The following is a 21,995-nucleotide window of genomic DNA, read 5'->3' as shown; positions in this document are numbered from 1 at the left end:
TCAAAATACTCTTATAGAACACTGTTGCAACACTATAGTACTGTGACCTTTATGCCACTGCTTAAAATCAGTCATGATGTTTATTTGTAACCCTAAATTTATTCCTCAAAGTGCTATATATAGTGAGTATTCCCATGGCATGCTATGATTCTAATTTTTCATACTGAGTAGCTAGCACTTGTCCCTTGTATTCCAAAACACATACATGACATGTTAGAGTTTACATTAAATTTGGCCACTCATGAGGATCACCACTGGACCTGATACCTATAAAGTTACAACACAAAACAGTTACTGACATATTTAATGAAGAATTTTATCTTGCAGTTAGATATTAAATGAAATCTACCAAAACTATTCTTAGACTACTGTTTTAATGTGTGGGCACCTTAAGATCTCTAACTGAAGTTCTGTGAACCCCCTCTGCCAAATCCTGGCCATGAATCTGACCTATGATATATTTATTTTCAGTAATGCCATTTGCATTGGCAAGAGTTCAGAGTTTTTATGAGAAAAAAATACATGGCAACCAAAACATTACGATACTAAATTTACCAGTGTTGTCATATCCACTCATCAAGTACTCAAAGTAGCACACGATGAGTTATCATATATGAGAAAAACATACATGGCAACCAAAACATTAGTATACTTAATATACCGATGTTGTCATATTCTCTCAACAAGTACTCAAAGTAGCACACATTGAGTTATCCTATATGAAAAAATATATACATGGCAACCAAAACATTAGGATATTAAATTTACCAGTGTTATCATATTCTCTCAATAAGTACTCAAAGTAGCACACAATGAGTTATCCCGGCTATTGAGAAAAATATATATACATGGCAACCAAAACATTAGGATATTAAATTTACCAGTGTTATCATATCCTCTCAACAAGTACTCAAAGTAGCACACAATGAGTTATCCCGGCTATTGAGAAAAATATGTATACATGGCAACCAAAACATTAGGATATTAAATTTACCAGTGTTGTCATATCCTCTCAACAAGTACCCAAAGTAGCACACGATGAGTTATCCTATATGAGAAAAAATATACATGGCAACCAAAACATCATAGGATATTAAATGTACCAGTGTTGTCATATCCTGTCAACAAGTACTCAAAGTAGCACACAATGAGATATCCTATATAAGAAAAAAATATAGCGACATGACTCCCTGTATTAGCCTTCTCACAGGTCCCAAGTGGGATAGCATTCACAGATAGCTATAACTATTGCTGGCAAGAATTAAGTCAATGTTTCAGTACAAGTTGAATGCAGAGAAAATCTCAGATCCTGATTGTTGTGGCTCCTTTAGCACCTATAGACTGCATGTTGCTGGGGATCAAGTCACCACTGGGTCTGGGATTTTTTTCTGCATTCTTCAACATTTTAGTTACATGTTAATGACTCCCTGTATTCACAGGCTTTAGCCTTTTCACAGGTCCCTAGTGGGATAGCATTCACAGAAAACTAACTTACCAGCATTGTTATATCCTCTCAATAAGTACTCAAAGTATAGCATACAACGATTTAGCTATCCTATACTGTATGAAAAAAGTACATGAGTATCCCTACTGTGCACTGCCACAAGTACACCTTTGATGAAATTAATGCCTCAGAATTATTGATTGGCATTCAATGCAACTCTGGTATTAGAATATAGAACTGTTGATTGGTGCGAATATGATGAAGCCAATATTGCTGAATCTACCTCAGTTAGATACTCTCTCTTATTTACTACTGTATATTATGAACTCTTGGTAATGGCTTATAATGTATATTGTGCGCTTAATATTCATCCTTTACTACTAAAATGTTGAAGTCATGCACATTCATGCAACCTACATCAGAACTAATCTATTGTCATGTGTGTGTAGACAAAAATGATAGCATTAAAACTGATTGTATATTTATTGCAATTAAGACCTTACAAAGAAAAATTACTTATAGATGTGCAGCTCAGATTGCTAGGTACAGCTGTGCCAATATGGAAATTGCAATGGAATTTGTCTGAGCTAATTATCCTCAGGACAAAATTTAATTTCTTAACAGAACTTAATAAGATGGTAGACAGGTGGATTACTGTTTAAATTTCTCACATAGGGAATTTGAAGTTGGACTTTTATATAGAGAAGTGACCTCCCTACAGTGGTAACTGCTAAAACAGGTTTCACTGTATGTGTGTGTGTGTGTGTGTGTGTGTGTGTGTGTGTGTGTGTGTGTGTGTGTGTGTGTGTTCTACAAAATCACCAAATCAGTCCAATACAGTATTTGTAGCAGAGTGTGGTAAATTTTCATGAAGTGGGTTTTGATAATAAAATTTGTTTGTCTTGTTTTGTTACAAACATTTTAAAAATAGACTACCAATAGGTAGTTAGTTACAAGGCCTTAGAGGGATCATGTTACGGTAATAGCTGTATATGTGAATATATTAGATTCCAACACCCATAATATAAGTATACTATCATTACTTCTACTATAATGAATCATTGTATCCCACCAGTTTATTATGCCTTCTTGAAGTTTGCATGTACATACCACTGTGCTCTCTAATGAACAAGGCACATTCATATTAACATGTTAAGGTATAACGTAGTCCAAGCATGTATGTTGCCATATTGATGTAGTATGATGCATTTCTAAAAGTACTGTACGTACACATTCATAGAACACTTTCACCTTAACAAAACTAGTTATAGAGTACTTCTAACTTGACTGTTCTATTAGAGTATATCCGTCTCCAGTATCAATCTCACAAAAAGCATGTGCTGAATAGTAAATGCCACTCTACAGAGTAAACTATATCTGTACAAGACTAGTAGCTACAGCTTAACTCCAATGAGCATTATATCCCTGTACTGAGTTGGCCATAGAATTTCAATGGTAAACTTATATGGTGATACTGTGTACTGTACAGTAGCTATATTACACAAAGGAAATGTGCTGACTTATCACCATGACATTCACTGATAACATGCCTTTATTGTAATGATCAGAACACCATCTATAATTACTAGTACACGTCAGTCTCACAAGTACCCAAGCTGTAAATGCATGCAATATTACTGTATGATAAGGTGACACAATATATATTGTAAGTTGTGATATACTGGGTACATGTGTTTCATTGAGGTAACACTTCAGATATTCTTATGGGTCAGATAAGCTGGATTAGCCATCATTGGTACATCTTGATGATCAGAAGGAACTTGTATAGTATCATATTGTGGTACTATGGAAGAAGTTGAATTGTCTTGACCTACTGGAACATAAGCTGGAGATGACTGCATCTTGATTGTGTCTGTGTTTAACTGCTGCTGGTTCACAGGAGTTTTAACTTCTACAGTAAACACAAAAGTCATTGATAATTGTTCACTTGTGTTTATACATCTTACCAGAAGTGTTGTGCTCCTGTTTGTGATAACGCTCCACACAACCAAATAATAATGACAACAGTTATTACTAATGTTATAATGAGGAGGACAATGATAATAGTGAATACAATGATCAAAGTTGCGTTCCCATCATCATCTGATTCAGTGTCAATACTCTGATCTATTAGTGATTATGATGAGCATAGTGACATGGTCAGTATAATAGTTCGACATCGAAACACAGGGTTCTACAGAAATTAGAAACCCAAACTGAAAACCCTGTGTTGTGGTGCAAAAGTGAAGCGAGGGCACTACTACGGGACCTGAGGGTTTCTAAATTTTGTAGAACCCTGTGTTTCGATATCTAACTAATTTAGACCACAGTTTGTTGTTGTACCTTCACTGCTGCTTTTTGTATCTTCACAGCTGCTTGTGACACAAGAAATGTAGCATTAACAGCTCCCTGTAACTTGTAAAGCATGTTACAGCACCTTGTTACCAGTTAAACGCCCATGCACTGCCAATGTTACAGGCATGTAATTGCCGTGTTTTGTATCACCCCATAGACAGGGATCTATTGAGACATGAACAAGGATTTAGATACCTGTAAATAGCCAATTAAATTTGAGTATTTCACCTTGCTGTGGTCTAAAAGGTTTTTAGATATGTATGAGTGTATGTATTGTAGTTATGGTACGTCCATCACTAAGGCCATACCAGAGCCAGAGGAGGGAAAATTGAGTTGGTCAGGCCATTGTATGAAGTTGTTACTATATACATGGTGCTGCCAATGAGAGGAGTTACTGCACAGCGTGCAAAACACACTCTGCGAAGTGCAAAGCACGGGCCTTCTAGGGGGATCTGGGGGGCATGCCCCCACAGGAAGAAATTTTTGAAAATTAGACACTCAAATATGCAATTTTAGTGATATTTCACTGTTAGTTAGCAATATAAATCTCAAGCCTGTATATAGCTATCTGTTCTTCAGACTTCTATACTATATTATATGCATAAGTAATTGTAGACCTGACATACAGTGGGCACAGCATGAAACTTGCTAGGCTCATGCAGTGTACAGCTAGTTATAGCAATTAGAAGTTCAAGGGGGTTTGGGGGTGCCCCCAAGGAGCTGCAGAATTTTTGCAATTTAAAGGCTTGAAAATGCCTTAAGGCCAATGAAACTTGATTACCAGTTTTTCGCTCAGATTTTTAAAAATTTGATGCGGGCGGGCAGTTATTATTCATTATTCATTATTTTCCAAAAGTACAACACACATCCCAAACAAGAAGATTTCTGCCAAAAAACAGTGAGATCTACATTGATTACTCTTGCATTAAATAGCTAAAATACATTACTAATTCATATAAGAATATTCAGCTATTTCTGTTACTCCTAAACAAGTGATTTTTCCATTAGAGTATAGCTGATTGCACTATTAGAGTAAAAGTGACTGCTCTATTAGAGTATTTCGATCTGAATTACCAATAATGAAATTCCACGCGGGTATATAAAAAGCATGCGGGCGATGACGCGAAACTGCTAATCAAGTTTCATTGGCCTAATATTGATGCTAAATTTTGAAGTAAAACTAGCTAGCTAGCAACTTGCAACTTCCCCAAAATTTCGCAGGGAACTTATGCAACCACCTTATGAAAATTTTGTTGTTCGGACCTGACTGACCCAATTTTGATTTTAACTAAGAAATAAAAAAAAAGTTAGATCACGTGACATCTTAAAAATTGCTGCAAAAGATCGAGATACTCTAATAGAACAGTCAGTTGGTACAATTTTGATCTCAAATATAATGCTAGCTATCTGTAAACGTAAAACCAGCGTGTTCCTCATCTCTGGCAAAGAAAATCTATGATAGCATCAGTGTAGTGCTCATTGAACCACTAGCTATGTTTATCTGTTGTAACAGTTTATAGAAGGGATTTGATAGGTCTGCATACAGTTTTAATGTGACTTACTGATCTGTGGAATAAACTACCGTTCATTGATCTCGACCAGTGTACCAACTATCAAAACCACCATCTATCAAGACACACGGTAGTGTGTCGTGCGGCCCAAGAAGCCGGCGCGCCACACCCGTGAGTATATTGACAGGAAGAACGAAAACGTCATTTTCACACCTTTGTATCTCGGTGATCACTTATCTGCATAGGCGGCGAAAAGGGGGGGGCTAGGGGGCTAAAGCCCCCCCTAGGTCTGCTGAGGGGGGGCTTAGCCCCCCCTCAGAATGATATCACACCGGAATTATCTTTCTTGGAGTGGGGCTGAAAACCGTGATAAAGATCGAGATACTCTAATAGAGCAGTCACTCTAATAAAGTAGTCAGTGTGTAGCGAGCTATGTAAGGATTTTTATGTAGTTTATCAGCTAGAAATGGTAGCTGGTGAGGTGGAAAGCTCTTGTGAGTTGGTTGTGACCTTTTTTTTTTTTTTTTTTTTTTGGTCTCACCTTACCAAACTATAGAAATAAGTCTGGGTCAGCTCAGCGGAGCCCCCCCTCATATCAACTACTTCCTCCGCCGCTGCTTATCTGATTGGAACCAAATTTGCTACACAGTTTCCCGCCAGCCAAGGGAGTCTACATTCCAAATTTGAAGGAAATCGCTCCAGCCATTTCCGAGATACGAGCTGCCAAAGTTTCGTATTTTTTTCTTCGTTTTTTTTCTTCTTCGTCTTTTCGCACACTTGCAAAAATTGCTGTAACAAGCAAACGCGTATTCCGATCGCCTTGAAATTTGGCACACAGAAAGGGAGTCCAAAGGCGAATCCTAGCATCACATTTGGTACAAATCCGATGAATAGTTCAGGAGTTATGACCGATTATTCGCGTAAAACAAGATCGATTTGTGTCACGCCTACAGGGTAAACCGCTTCATGGAATGAGTTGAAAATTGCTATGTAGATGGAGTAACCATCGTAGGAGTGCCTTTTGGTGGTTTCAAAGGAATCGAGATAAAGACCACGGAGATATGACACAAAACCCAACCTGTGTCACAATTACGCGATCGATTTTTATGAATAAAAAAGTATTAGTTTTCACGCCTACTAGGCAAACCGCATAGAGCAATGAGCTGAAAATCGGTGTATAGCTGGAATAATCTTCATAGAAAGTCCTTGCAGTAGTACAGAAGAATCGGATTACAAACCACTGAGTTATGATTCGAAAGCCAACTCCGTGTAGCAAATGTGAGATCGAGATACTCTAATAGAACAGTCACCCTAATAGAGCATTCGGCTAATTTATTTACTCCATTATAGAATTTTATTACATCACAACTTATTCTGTAGGGAGTTCAGCTGCAAACAGTTAATCTTATAGACAGTTCAGCAAGAAGACAGTCATCATGTGGAGAGTTAAGCAAATATATCACTATAGAGATTCAGAACATTACAAGTCACACTGAAGAAAGTTCAGCTATAAACAAGTCATGCACTGTGTAGAGAATTCAGCTACAATTAAGTCACTCACTAGAGAATTCAGTTACACAGAATTCAGCTACACACAAGTCACTGTGGAGAGAGTTCAGCTACAAACAAATTACCCTTTAGAGTGATCAGCTACAAACAAAACACTTTGCAGGGTGTTCAGCTGCAACAAATCAACCTTTAGAGCGATCAGCAATGAACAAATCAACACAAATCTACCTGTAGAGAGATAAGCTAGAAACAAATCACCCTGAAGAGAGTTCAGCTACAAAAAATCACCCTGTAGAGACATCAGCTAGAAACTAGACACAATGTAAGGAGTTCAGCTACAAGCAATCACCCTGTAGAGAGTTCAGCTAAAACAAATCAACCTGCAGAGAGATCAGCTACAAACAAATCACCTTATAGAGAGTTCAGCTACAAACAAATTACCCTATAGAGAGATCGGCTACAAACAAATCAACCTGCAGAGAGATCAGCTACACACAAATCAACTTGTAGAGAGATCAATTACAAACAAATCACCCTGTAGAGAGATCAGCTAGAAACTACACACAATGTAAGGAGTTCAGCTACAAATAAATCACCCTGTAGAGAGTTCAGCTAAAACAAATCAACCTGCAGAGAGATCAGCTACAAACAAATCACCTTTTAGACAGTTCAGCTACAAATAAATTACCTTGTAGAGAGATCGGCTACAAACAAATCAACCTGCAGAGAGATCAGCTACACACAATCAACTTGTATAGAGATCAGCTACAAACAAATCACCCTGTAGAGAGATCAGCTAGAAACTACACACAATGTAAGGAGTTCAGCTACAAACAAATCACCCTGTAGAGAGATCAGCTACAAACTAGACACAAAGTAAGGAGTTCAGCTACATGCAAGTTACCCTGTAGAGAGTTCATCTACAAGCAAATCAACCTGCAGAGCAATCAGCTAGAAACAAATCACCCTGAAGAGAGGTCAGCTACAAAAAATCACCCTGTAGAGAGATCAGCTAGAAACAAATCACCCTGAAGAGAGGTCAGCTACAAAAAAATCACCCTGTAGAGAGATCAGCTAGAAACAAATCACCCTGAAGAGACAAACAAAACACTTTGCAGAGAATTCAGCTACAAACAAATCAGCTTGTAGAGAGATCAATTACACACAAATCAACCTGTAGAGAGATAAGCTAGAAACAAATCACCCTGTAGGGAGTTCAGCTACAAGCAAAACACCCTGTAGAGAGTTCAGCAACAAAGAAACCACCATGTAGAGAGTTCAGCTGCAAACAAATCACCTTATAGAGAGTTCAGCTACAAACAAATTACTCTGTAGAGAGATCAGCTAGAAACTGGACACAATGTAAGGAGTTCAGCTACAAGCAAATCACCCTATAGTGAGTTCAGCTACAAACAAATCAACCTGCAGTGAGATCACCTACAAAAAAGCACCTTGTACAGAGTTCAGCTACAAACAAATTACCCTGTAGAGAGATCGGCTACAAACAAATCAACCAGTAGAAAGATCAGCTACACACAAATCAACTTGTAGAGAGATCAGCTACAAACAAATCACCCTGTAGAGAGATCAGCTAGAAACTACACACAATGTAAGGAGTTCAGCTACAAGTAAATCACCCTGTAGAGAGTTCAGCTAAAACAAATCAACCTGCAGAGAGATCAGCTACAAATAAATCACTTTATAGACAGTTCAGCTACAAACAAATTACCTTGTAGAGAGATCGGCTGCAAATTAATCAAACTGCAGAGAGATCAGCTACAAACAAATCACCCTGTAGAGAGATCAGCTAGAAACTAGATACAATGCAAGGAGTTCAGCTACAAGCAAAATCACCCTTTAGTGAGTTCAGCTACAAACAAATCAACCTGCAGTGAGATCACCCACAAAAACGCACTTGTACAGAGTTCAGTTACAAACAAATCACCCTGTAGAGAGATCAGGTAGAAGAATTCACCTTGTAGAGAGTTCAGCAACAAAGAAACCACCATGTAGAGAGTTCAGCTGCAAACAAATCACCCAGTAAAAAGATCAGCTAGAAGAAGTTACCTTGTAGAGAGTTCAGTTACAAAGAAACCATCATATAGAGAGTTCAGCTACAAAGAAATTACCCCGTAGAGAGTTCAGCTAGAAGAAGTCACCTTGTAAAGGGTTTAGCTACAAAGAAACCATCATGTACAGAGTTCAGCTACAAACAAATTACCCTGTATAGAGATCAGCTAGAAGAAGTCACCTTATAGAGAGTTCAGCTACAAAGAAACCATCATGTAGAGAGTTCGGCTACAAAGACACCACCATGTAGAGAGTTTAGCTGCAAACAAATCACCTGTAGAGAGTTCAGCTAGAAACAAAATACCCTGTAGAGAGACCAGCTAGAAGAGGTTACCTTGTAGAGAGTTCAGCTACAAAGAAACCATCCTGTATATATTTCAGCTACATTTCAAGTCACCCAGTAGAGAGATCAGTTGCAAAAAAAATCCTGTGGGGAATAATGGGCATGTAATAAATATATGTATATAATTTGTATAATTACTAATAAAATCAAAAATAATTGAAGTAATAAAATTCTTCTTTAAGTTCTTTTCTTCTTCCTGTGGTAAAGCAAAAAACACATGGGTTAAAAAAGCCCCAAAGCCAGCCATAGGCCGGCTTTGCAGTATACAAAAACAAAAAGAAGTGATATCTAATCAAAAACAGCCAAGCTGTAAAAAAAGGTGCGGCCTCCAAAAAGGCCATGGTGAAAAAAGATGTGAAATCCAAGGTGGCGGCCAAGAAATGGCTGTGATGGTAGGTTAATGGTTACATTTTAATAACGACAATTCAGGTGAATTTTGTGCCGCTTGGTCTTGGCACCAAATTCACCTGAATTGTTGTTATTAAAATGTAACCATTAACCTACCATCACAGCCATTTCTTGGCCGCCACCTTGGATTTCACATCTTTTTTCACCATGGCCTTTTTGGGGGCCGCACCTTTTTTTACAGCTTGGCTGTTTTTGATTAGATAATTATTTGCAACAACATTTTCAAAATAATTTCTCATCTGACATTCCATGCACCTATCATTTTTGTTGTAGATGTACAAACTTCCATAATTTAGGAATAATCAGTGATGTAAGCCTAGCTAACTCTTATCGTAATTGTATATATATAGTTAATTAGTTTCATAATTAAGTAATTAGTTCCGTAATTAATGATTTCCTGGCTGCCAGCACAAGTTGTTGGCAGACCATCAATACATACTTGTATTGTAAAGTATTAACAATAACATAGGGTATAAAGGATCTATGATGATAATAATAATAATATTTTATGGCTTGTAACCAGAAATCATAAGCATGTACATATCTAAAATTACAGCTAGCTATTTTTTTGTTGTTGTTTTTTTGTTTTTTTTTTGTTTTTTTTTTGCCTAGCTACTGACTGATCCATTTTCATTGTTGTAAAATGAATCCAAGCAACAACTTTTTAAATAGGTATGGCCTAATAGAATAGAAGTATATTATATGCATGCTACTAGGTGGTTCGCATGCAAACACACTATGCACCTATTACATTTTGCGTACTGTTAATTTACACAGTTAATATAAGTAGTACTTAGCTTGTAAGACAGCAGCTACTGGAACATAATTTGTACACATTATCAAACCTTTAATTGAAATGGTAGGTAAAACAATTGACTTGCTTCTGGAAGGTTGAACTATACAGACAGAACATTTGTAACAAACAATTTGTAAATACAAAGTTAACATGTTTATTATGGTGTCTATTTTGTGAGCAAATACTGTAAAAGCTAATAGAGAGGTTGCACATGAAATGTACATTGTAAAATGCTTAACAACTGTTGCTAGCCAGCCATGCTTGAGAGCAGAGGATGAAGGCTACAATCATTTTCAATGGTTAAATTGAAAATTAATAATGAGCTTGTCTGTTAATATTATTTTGTTCCCAACCTTATCCTAGCATCTGACATCGATACCGGCTTGTTGTTGGTAGCTCACAGTGACAAACCAAGAGCATTCATCTCATTCGGTCCCTTTGAGTTTGAAACCCGTGTGACTAGCAACAGTTGTTAAGCATTATTGGCATGATACAAGACCTTTATAGTGTGCAAATAACTAACGAATATGATTGGAAAAAAACTGCATGGGTGGTAAGTTGAATTTTTGGGACTTTTTTACAATGCCAAACTGAAATTATCACTGAAATACTTAGCTAGCTATCTATACATGGCAAACAATAGTAGTGACTATAATAATTGTATAGTATGTCTACATATTTGCACTAAACATGAAGATTTGTTTAATCACAAAGTAATGTAAGCTAATGCATATCTATTGTTAAAAGTCTTTTATTACAGGTTTTTGCTATTGGATTTGTCACCTTTGCAAATGATTTTGTCCCATTTGCAGTAGAAGAATTGTAGAATTAAGTGTTATTACATTAGAATTTGTTATGTTTGCAGGAAATTTTGTCACAACTAATCAGTGAGCACCTGGCTAACCAAGAACTTGGAACACTATGTGAAGCAACTGAAATGATTGTTGACTAACAAGAACTAGTAGTGATTAGTACTTAATAGTTTGGCTACAGCACGTTTGCAATTGATAAGGCCAGTCCAAGTTGTAATCTTGTTTCTGGTCCCCACCAGCATCAGTTATTGGACAGGCCATTATTGGTACTGCACTTGTGTAATTCTAATATACATCACATAAACAGGTGGTTGCTGTTAGAAGCTGTGCAGGTTTGTAAAAGAGTTGTAAATTGTAAACTGTGCCAATGTGGTGTTTTATACCTGTATGCATGAATAGAATCTCAGAGGCTTTGTGGTTTGAATAGATTGAGTGCCAAATATAGTGCCTTATAAGTTATAACTTTTGTATTTATTTAATTTATCCAAAGAGGAAGGGGTGGCACCAAAAGGCTAGGCATGCACAGGGGTGCTTCCCCAAAATCTTGTATTGTATGATTAATAATCATATAATGGCCCCTTCATCCAATTTTGCACTCAGCCAGGACCAGAAACAGGTAGGAATACCACTTAGGATGGTCTAAGGTTTCCTACCACTAGTTCACTATTGACGGACATTATGCCATTCATCAGATGCACATCTGAATTTTATACCTCTGAAAATACTAGATATGTAGTAATTTATTTTGAAACAACTTTATACAGAATTGTCAACAATAAATTACTCAAAGAAATTCACTTCTACCTTGGCCGAAGAACAAACAATCAGTCCTGACAAAATTTCCTGCAAATGGCAACTATATATATATATATAGTACCTGAATTCTACTGCAAGCATGTCGAATGAGTTGCCAAGGTAGCAAATTCAATTGCAAAAGAGTTAGTGATGAATGCTACTGTAAAAGTGAGAAATTCAATTGCAAATGGGATAAATTCTACTGTAAAGGCGACAAATTCAATAGCAAAAACCTGTAAGTCACAAGTGTATGTGAATAAACTGATAGCTTACATGTGGGTATGCTAGTTGATGTATCCACCATCAACTCTTTTCCTTCTCCCTGACACATTCCCACACTAGGGACAACACTGATCCTATATGATGTATTACTGGTTAGTCCATTAATAGTGTACTGAGTATCATTAGTGATGTGTGACATTATCACATCACCAGTTGAAGATGATAATGATATAGTATAAGTCACACTACCAACTGATGTACTGATCCATGATATAGTGATGAAGGTGTTACCAGTATCCTCCACTCTGAGGTTGAGTGATGGTGGATCTGTAACATGTATACTACATGAGTATACCTACAGAATAGTGTATGTATGTTATACATGTATGTGTGTAGGCCAATCAGACATGACTGCAGCATGCAAACTTAGATTCTATATAGTCTAGCAGGTACATAATTCTGTGTAAACACCCTGCTTACCAGTAACTAATGCACGTGATCAAGGTTTGCAAAATTGTGTTCAAAACTATTTTAAAACTATTGTTAGGCCTGATTGCTAGTTTCCCATTTCCGCCTGCATGCCTTAATAGAAGTGCCACAAAATTTTCATTATATGGCTATTTCCACTGCATGGGTTTTTCAAATATTCACAATATTGTAATAGTGAGTTTTAGTGTTTTCTTCAAGGTTTTAGCCATAATGAATAATGAATAATGACCTTCCGCCCGCATGATGTTTTGAAAATCTTGAAATGGGAAACTAGCAATTATCTTCGCCTGGGGTTGTTTCTTCATGCAAATGTCACGAAATATATAGGATCTCATATTTATAAATACACATGTATTTGCATTTTTAAAATACAGTTGCTAATCTTATAGATTATAATAATACAGGTACTGCTGGTACCACTGGTACTGTTGGTACTGCTGGTACTACTGGTACTGTTGTACTACTGGTACTGTTGGTACTACTGGTACTACTGGTACTGCTGGTACTGTAGGTAATACTGGTACTGCTGGTACTGTAGGTACTGCTGGTACTACTGGTACTGGTGGTACTACTGGCAGGGCCGCCCACGGGGGGGGCCAACTGGGGCATTTTGCCCCGGGCCCCAGCCTGAAAGGGGCCCCAGGAAGGGCCCCCTGAATACCTGTTTAAAAGATCGATATACTCTAATAGAGCAGTCAGATCTAAATACTCTAATAGAGTAGTCACAGTATTCTTCAGAGGAGCAGTGTAGTAAGCTTATAGATAAGGAGATATGGTTGGTGATGGGTAGTTATTGTCATTGCCAGCAGGTTGTGACCTTTTTTTTTTTTTTTTTTTTTTTGGTCTTCACCTTACAACTTGGGTCAAGGGCCCCACTTTAACTCTTTGCCCTGGGCCCCTTAATTTCTCTGGGCGGCCCTGACTACTGGTACTGTTGGTACTGGTGGTACTGTAAGTACTACTGGTACTGGTGGTACTGCTGGTACTGTTGGTACTACTGGTACTGCTGGTACTGTAGGTACTACTGGTACTGGTGGTACTACTGGTGGTACTACTGGTGGTACTACTGGTACTGGTGGTACTGCTGGTACTGGTGGTACTGTAGGTACTACTGGTACTGCTGGTACTACTGGTACTGCTGGTACTACTGGTACTGTAGGTACTGCTGGTACTACTGGTACTGCTGGTACTGTTGGTACTACTGGTACTTTTGGTACTACTGGTACTGCTGGTACTACTGGTACTGCTGGTACTGCTGGTACTACTGGTACTGCTGGTACTGCTGGTACTACTGGTACTGTTGGTACTGGTGGTACTGTAGGTACTACTGGTACTGGTGGTACTGTTGGTACTGAAGGTACTACTGGTACTGTTGGTACTACTGGTACTGGTGGTACTACTGGTACTGGTGGTACTGCTGGCACTGTTGGTACTACTAGTACTACTGGTACTGCTGGTACTACTGGTATTGGTGGTACTGTTGGTACTACTGGTACTGTTGGTACTACTGGTACTGGTGGTACTGGTAGTACTACTGGTACTGTTGGTACTACTGGTACTGTTGGTACTACTAGTACTACTGGTACTGTTGGTACTACTGGTACTGTTGGTACTACTGGTACTGTTGGTACTGGTGGTACTACTGGTACTGTTGGTACTGCTTGTACTACTGGTACTGCTGGTACTGGTGGTACTTCTGGTACTACTGGTACTGCTGGTACTACTGGTACTGTTGGTACTGCTGGTACTACTGGTACTGTAGGTACTGCTGGTACTACTGGTACTGCTGGTACTGTTGGTACTACTGGTACTTTTGGTACTACTGGTACTGTTGATACTGGTGGTACTGTTGGTACTACTGGTACTGTTGGTATTGGTAGTACTGTTGGTACTGCTGGTACTGTTGGTAATGTTGGTACTGGTGGTAATGTTGGGGTACTGGTGGTACTACTGGTACTGGTGGTACTACTGCTACTGCTGGTACTGGTGGTGCTTTTAGCAATACTGATACTGTTGGCACTTTGATGTGGGATTTCTACTAATGGCTCAGTGGCTCAAAATTGTGGCTCAAAATTGCCCATATAATTATGTTGTATTTATGTTGTAGTAGGTTCTTTGCCCATATACCTGGTTGGTATTGGGACTATGTACCAGATTGCCACTGTATCTGTGTTTATATTAATTATAATATTAATGAAGTGAAGATTCTATTGTATTTCGATATCTGTACAGATCATTGTATTTCTGCCATCACACAAATATAGGTTATAGTTATAGTTGATAATGACACTAACTCTGTTGTTTTAATTGATGTAGCTGTTCCTGATGACACTGTTATTATTAGCAAGGAGTGCTAAATATCAAAGAGCAATGTATTGAGTTGAAGGGACTGTAGAATTTACATTTTGTTACTGGTTGTGATTGAATGTCTGAGATTAAAGGTTAATTCTGGGTACAAGTCCCAGAAAAAGCTATTAGTTTGCTGGTGAGGTGTGTTAGGTATCTTATATAACGTTCCAGCTGAGGTCTGTTGCAGAGGTCCATACTACCATCCACGGGATCCTTCTCTCCTCATTTGTCAAAATATTTAAAGGAACTTGCAGGGAAAATCCTATAGCTCCAAAGCTGCTATTCTTAGCTCTGTGTACTTGCTACAAAGGGTTCTGAGTTCAGGTAGAGCTTCAACTCCAGACCCTCACTGACCAACATAGCTATTTATGTTTTTCAGTGTGTGTATGCTATAGTTACAAGAAATAATCATAATCTAAGCGACTACATAGCCAATTTCTTAGTGATATATCAGATACTGTAGATTACACGTTTCAGATGAGCTGGCTCTCCAACAGCAACTGTAGAAAGCAATTGAAGGATTTGTCATGGCTTGCCAAAATCAAGCCACATCTAATAAAACTAAGGTTAAAGTTTTCATCAAGCTAGTTTTGCTAATTGCAAATTATGTAAGTCACATGATGAGACTGTTGATCATTTATTGACTAGTTGTAGCATAATGGGTCGATCATATTTAAGCACCATGATGCAGTTGCTAAGATAATCCACTGGGAGTTAGCCAAGAGAGGTGGATTTAAGTATGCTGCCAATTGGTGTGAACATTTCCCACAGCCTGTAATACAGAATGATCATATGAAACTTCTATGGGACATTACTGTTTAAATAGATAGGCATTTTCCCCACAACAGGTCAGATATAATAATGTATTGACTTTACAAAGAAGCATGCTTTCCTCATTGACATTGTCATCCAAAGAGATAGTCACATCTCAAAAGGTCAACAAGAAGTGCCAACGGTATACTGATCTGAAGATTGAGACACAGACGATGTGATTAATGACAGCCTCTATAGTCCCTCTCATACTCTCATACTTTGCTCACTTGGTTCTATTCCTATATCCTTGAAGAGTGCATTGCAACAGTAGGGTATCTATTATGATAATCTTATCCCCAAGCTATATGCAAAAGCTACAAAGGAGTGTGCTTCTGAGCTCCTCTCACATCTTATAGTATGTACAGGTTGAGCTGGATCCTCAAAAGCATTTAATGTTACACACTATCTTGAAATTTGGCTCATTTGTAGTACTGCTTGACGTGCTAAAAGTATTTCAAAATCTTTTCGTTGAAATGTCCTGACATTATATTTACAGCCAATAAAAATTGTCACCATACATTTCCTGTAAGGAAACCATAAAAGTGGTGTGTCCTTTACAGCCTTTTCCCGAACTTATGATGGAGCCAAACCATACATGTCTGTTGTTGACACCTTTGCTGTCACCACTAATCATCTGGTTGGCTGAAATGTTAACTCTTTGGAGAAAAATCCACTTTTAATATTTAGATGTTTTTCAGGATTCAGTTCAACTTGTACATACTACAAACAGTCAGATGGCTTCAGTGCATACCTTCCATCCACACATCTTTGTACAAAATCTAGAAAGGGAATATTTTAGCACAATCAAGGCCTAAATATACATAATTAAACCCTCCCGAAAGAGTTAGCTATACATACTACATCCATGGAAATAATGCATTGCTTAATTCTGTTCTAATATGTATATGCATGTCTGGAGTCTGTGTGTTGTGCATGTAGAGTATTGTACAGTTGATGTGTGCAGTGCATGTGTGTTTGTGTGCGTTTTTGTTTGTGTGTGTTTTTGTTTGTGTGCGTTTTTGTTTGTGTGTGTATGTGTGTGCGTGTGTATGTAAGTATGAAGTCTGCAGTGTGTCAACATGAAATTATTAAGGTTGCATTGTTTAGTAGCTTGATTGATCCTAAACAGTACAGTATCAATAATACCAAAAGCAGCAACAGTACCAGTAGTACAAATAGCACCAGCAGTACCAGTAGTACCAACAGTACCAGTAGTACCAGCAGTACCAGTAGTACCACCAGTACCAGTAGTACCAGCAGTACCAGTAGTACCTACAGTACCACCAGTACCAGCAGTACCAGTAGTACCAGTAGTACCTACAGTACCGCCAGTACCAGTAGTACCAGTAGTACCAGTAGTACCGGTAGTACCAGTAGTACCTACAGTACCATCAGTACCAGTAGTACCAGCAGTACCAGCAGTACCAGTAGTACCTACAGTACCACCAGTACCAGTAGTACCAACAGTACCAGTAGTACCAGCAGTACCAGTAGTACCAGCAGTACCACCAGTACCAGTAGTACCTACAGTACCAGTAGTACCTACAGTACCAGCAGTACCTACAGTACCAGCAGTACCACCAGTACCAGCAGTACCAGTAGTACCAGTAGTACCAACAGTACCTACAGTACCAGCAGTACCAACAATACCAGTGGTACCAGCAGTACCTGTACTATTATAATCTATAAGATTAGCAACTGTATTTAAAAAATGCAAATACATGTGTATTTATAAATATGAGATCCTATATATTTCGTGACATTTACATGAAGAAACAACCTGAAAAGTGAAGTTTTCATTGGGTGGCACCAATGAAATTTTATTTTCATAGCATTTTTATAGGAAAATTTAATGAAAAACCAATGAAAAATTACCACTGAAACTTCCACGAAAATCAGTTTCACAGAGTTTTCAGTGGTAATTTTTCATTGGTTTTTCATTAAATTTTCCTATAAACATGCTATATGAAAACAAAATTTCATTGGTGCCACTCAATGAAAACTTCACTTTTCATAGGGTGAACATTGTTTTTCATTGGATTTTCATGGACAAAATCTCCAGTAGTGAATCTAATTAATCATGGTTGTGCGTACTTTGTGTAGTAACACTACTGGTCTGTGGTGGAATCTAACTTACCTACAACTGTCACAGTTCCTATTATAGTGCTCTCAATAATTTCATTCAACAATGCAAAACTACACTGATATGATGACTGGTCATCAGTCCTATTCACTGGACCAACTCTTAACACACTAATGTTTCCATTAAATGGATCAGATATCCACTCCAGTCCATCGTTAGTGTTAGTGATAATATCTCTTCCAGTGATAATGCCATTACTGACAACTTCACCATTTCTTCTCTTGATTATTCTCCAGTTTGGTACCACAAAGTTAGGATCAGCTCCAGTAAATCCACATGTACAATTTGCCACTTGATTGATACACACTGTTGTGTCTTGTGGACCATTAGAGATAGTGAGAGCTATACAGATACATTTCATAAGTGGGAAATTTACTATCACACAACCTCTAGAAACTTTTAAAAATTCTCCATACAATTTACCTACTTCAAAAGTAACAAAATTTCATAAGAAAGAAAACATAGCTGTTATATATACACAGGTAGAAAATGGTAGTAGGCTCCACTATGACACACAATAATCATACTGGTATTACTGACTACACACATAGTTTATGCACACATGTTTTTACCATTTTCTACTAACCTGCTGATGCTGCTGTAACAAGACAAGTCACTAAATACACCTTATTATCCATAGAATTCTGTAATATGTATCAAAACTAATATACAAGTATGCACTGTTCTCCTACAGTACAGAGTAACATTCCCCTTACATCCAAAAATGACCAGACTTGTAGATATTGCAGTTATATTACATGTTGTTCTAAGAGTGATAATGTATTTTTTGTAAAATTAATGTTACTTTATAAGGAAATAGGTAATGTGTGAAACCTGTCAAATAATTATGGTTGTTTATGGCATTTGGGAAGTTGATAAATTATATATCTATTAAATTAGTCTATATGGCTTCAAGATTGGCATTAATATTATCCAAAATACATCACTCGAATGGCTGCAGGTTCAAGGCTGCCACATCCAGTCATGGATTTTTCTCCTTGGCTGTTGGACCAGGTGCCCTACAGACTTTCATCACTTGTGCTGTAAAGCCTAAAAAATTTAATTAAATAAATAAATAAATAAAAGTATTGGTTGTGGACATAATAATGAACTTTCTTCCTAGATAATAACTTTGTTATCATGCATGATGCACAGTCTACAGACATGCTACATACATGTATGTAAATTTTGGAGATTTATGAATAGTTATACTACTAAACTTACATATCTTGCACACCCACATGCCACTAACTATGTATAATGTCCACATTTCAAGGGCAGGGTGTTTGGGTGAAGAATCAAACCTCCTCAGATTTTAAAATATATACTAGTAGAGGGGCGTCTGGATTCAGTGGAATAGAATGGTGGATTGGAATGGTGGAATGGAATGGAACGGTACTTAAGTAATGTCAATTAGTGGTCACCTCTTTATAAAGACCACCTTCTAACAAAGGCCACCTATTTACAAAGACCGTTTTACATTTTTTAAATATCTAAATTGTTGTTTTAGAGCCCTATTAGACAGTCTTATTGATGAATTGTGTGCCACATGTTATATCTAGAAAAGCCAGTGATATCTGATTATGATACAATACAGTAATAGCTATATACCCCATACAAAAAACAGCTTGGCTATACAAAAAAAAGATATGCCCACAAAACTAAAAGTAACTGGCAACTAAAGGAGCTAATATCTGGTGAGGCCAAGAAATGAATGTTAATATATACTGGCAACTAAGCATAATTTACAATAATCTTGGTTCTTTATCATTGACTTGTGCAGTCTGACTGTATTCCTAATTAATTCCCTGTAAATCTAATCGGCTAGTAAATTGGTACCTTTCCCAATAGTCCGGCATTGTAGAGGAGTAAAAAGGCGGCTAAATTACTAGCCAATTATAGAGTTGCAGGAATTAATTAGGAATGCAGCAAGACTGCATGAGTCTATGATAAAGAACCAAATTATAGCGAGTTATTTGCCAGTATTTCTTGGCCTCATCCAGATATTAGCTTCTTTAGTTGTCAGTTACTTTTAGTTTGATGGGGGCATCATTTTTGTATAGCCAAACTGTTTTTGCATAGGGTATATTACTGTATTACAAATCAGATATCACTGACTTTGCTAGGCATGTGGCGCATGACTGATCAATAAGACCATTCTATGGGGATACGCTTTAAAACTACAAGATATATAGCAGAAATTAAAGCATTAAAGTAAAACGGTCTTTATAAAGAGGTGACCACTAATTGACATTACTTAAGTACCATTCCATTCCATTCCACCATTCCATTCCATTCCATTCCACCATTCCTGTCCATTCCACCATTCCTTTCCACTGAATCCAGACACCTTAGTAGGGGTGTGTGTGTGTGTGTGTGTGTGTGTGTGTGTGTGTGTGTGTGTGTGTGTGTGTGTGTGTGTGTGTGTGTGTGTGTGTGTGTGTGTGTGTGTGTGTGTGTGTGTGTGTGTGTGTGTGTGTGTGTGTGCATGTGTGTGCAATTGAATATTGAGCATTGAAAAGACAGAAAAAGCAAGGGGAAGGGTTAATCTCCACTGAGTCCAGGTCCCAAATCAACAGTATACCCCTTAACTAAGGACACCTCTTTAATATAAAGAATGAAAATAAATTCAGAATCCCCAGTGGTGTCCATCATAGAGGGGTTCCACTGTATTTATTCCTACATATACTGCGTACTTGTACAGCACCATTATAGCTCTTGTTGCATCAATGACTGTTACTATCAGCTTCCAAATATTTGCTCATCTACTATAGCGTTGACGGTCTGGCAATGCTTGTAACACTGCTTGTTAATTGATGCAGCTATACTGTATTACAGTATTTCCACACATTGCGCTAACCTATCCCAGACATCATATGCATTAAAAGTATTTCTAATCTGTGAGCCTTTACTACCCAAGTGTATGATATGCACCAAATAAACTGTATTCAGTTGTAATGGCTTCTACAGCATCAACACCTTGTCCACAGTTGAATGTAATCAGTATGGGCATCTTCATATTCAAGTGTCAATGCCAAAGCAATCAAGCTTTAAAAAGGGGAGTGGCATTCAAATTTTCCAGGATAAATGCACTGTGAAATCAAAGGTGGCCGTCAGGAAAGGACTACAATGATGTTAATGGCCCACATTTAAACCAGCACATTACTTAAATTAATGGCACTAACATCAATGCAACTTCTTTGCTACTACTTTTTATTTTGTTCACAGATTGGTATCACTTCTGAATCAGTTAGTGTTTGTGAGCCCCCAGCAGCCATCCTCTATGGCCAGCTTATATATACTTTTTGCCTCTTCTTTATGACCCTGATTAAAGGTTACTGTATATAATGGGAAAATTTGATTATTGTGCTTGATTTTAAATTAAGATTGAGTAAACACATGTTTTATCAGACGAGTTTAAATAATATTGCTTATTGGAGTAGCATCATTACAAGATAATTATGTTAATAATTTGAGGATTAATTTAGATGCAAAATATTCACTCAGAATGCTACAGTAAACTAGAGTATAGTTCTGTTTATGACAAAGCATACTGAAGTAACAGATAATATAGGCTTATATGAGTGAAACGAAACCTATAAAACAACAGTAGAAAAAAATACAATTTTAGAGGATTTTGGGATGTTTTCTCCAGAAAATTCTGCATCTAATAATATAAAATCTATCTTGGTACCATTTTTTTCCACATGTCATGGCCCACCTGTAGATGCACCATTGATGGTATAGTACAGGTGTTAACTAGGACTAGGTTGACTGACATCGATACAGCCAGGCTGCATGTGGAAAAATAGGACAGATCTGCTGCTACTCAAGTTTCTGTAACTGTAATGCAGATAATTCATAAGCATGTATTCAACTGTAGCCGACAATAAACCTATATTCCGCAGCAGTCTTGTAGATCAGACTGTGAAAGGT

The 21,995-nt window shown here is 37.5% G+C and overlaps 1 protein-coding gene and 1 long non-coding RNA gene across 3 annotated transcripts in view; both read right to left on the bottom strand.

Moving 5' to 3' along the window:
• Positions 1 to 18,855, bottom strand: part of LOC136265393 (uncharacterized) — a 72,711-nt gene extending 53,856 nt beyond the window's left edge. The window contains exons 1-7 of one of the 2 annotated variants that reach the window (XM_066060252.1): positions 18,776 to 18,855; positions 18,646 to 18,703; positions 18,054 to 18,401; positions 12,317 to 12,592; positions 10,486 to 10,536; positions 3,412 to 3,571; positions 3,009 to 3,356 (exon numbers count right to left, since the gene is read on the bottom strand). In XM_066060252.1, the coding sequence (XP_065916324.1) occupies position 3,356; positions 3,412 to 3,571; positions 10,486 to 10,536; positions 12,317 to 12,592; positions 18,054 to 18,401; positions 18,646 to 18,697 (888 nt within the window). In that variant the 5' untranslated portion in view covers positions 18,698 to 18,703; positions 18,776 to 18,855 and the 3' untranslated portion in view covers positions 3,009 to 3,355. Of the gene's footprint in view, positions 1 to 3,008; positions 3,357 to 3,411; positions 3,572 to 10,485; positions 10,537 to 12,316; positions 12,593 to 18,053; positions 18,402 to 18,645 lie in introns of those variants that run through there. The other variant, XM_066060244.1, reaches the window with a different exon arrangement.
• On the bottom strand, positions 138 to 1,237 carry LOC136265203 (uncharacterized). Its single transcript, XR_010705429.1, has 7 exons — positions 1,104 to 1,237; positions 995 to 1,048; positions 882 to 939; positions 769 to 826; positions 556 to 715; positions 389 to 450; positions 138 to 267 (listed from the first exon to the last, which is right to left on the bottom strand). It is a non-coding gene; the product is annotated as an uncharacterized lncRNA (long non-coding RNA).
• Positions 18,856 to 21,995: the final 3,140 nt, after the last annotated feature.

The sequence above is a fragment of the Dysidea avara genome, chromosome 1, assembly GCF_963678975.1.
Source record: "Dysidea avara chromosome 1, odDysAvar1.4, whole genome shotgun sequence".
Lineage (NCBI taxonomy): Eukaryota > Metazoa > Porifera > Demospongiae > Dictyoceratida > Dysideidae > Dysidea > Dysidea avara.
The sequence above is the reverse complement of the archived record's forward strand: the minus strand, read 5'-3'. Positions and strand labels throughout refer to the sequence as shown.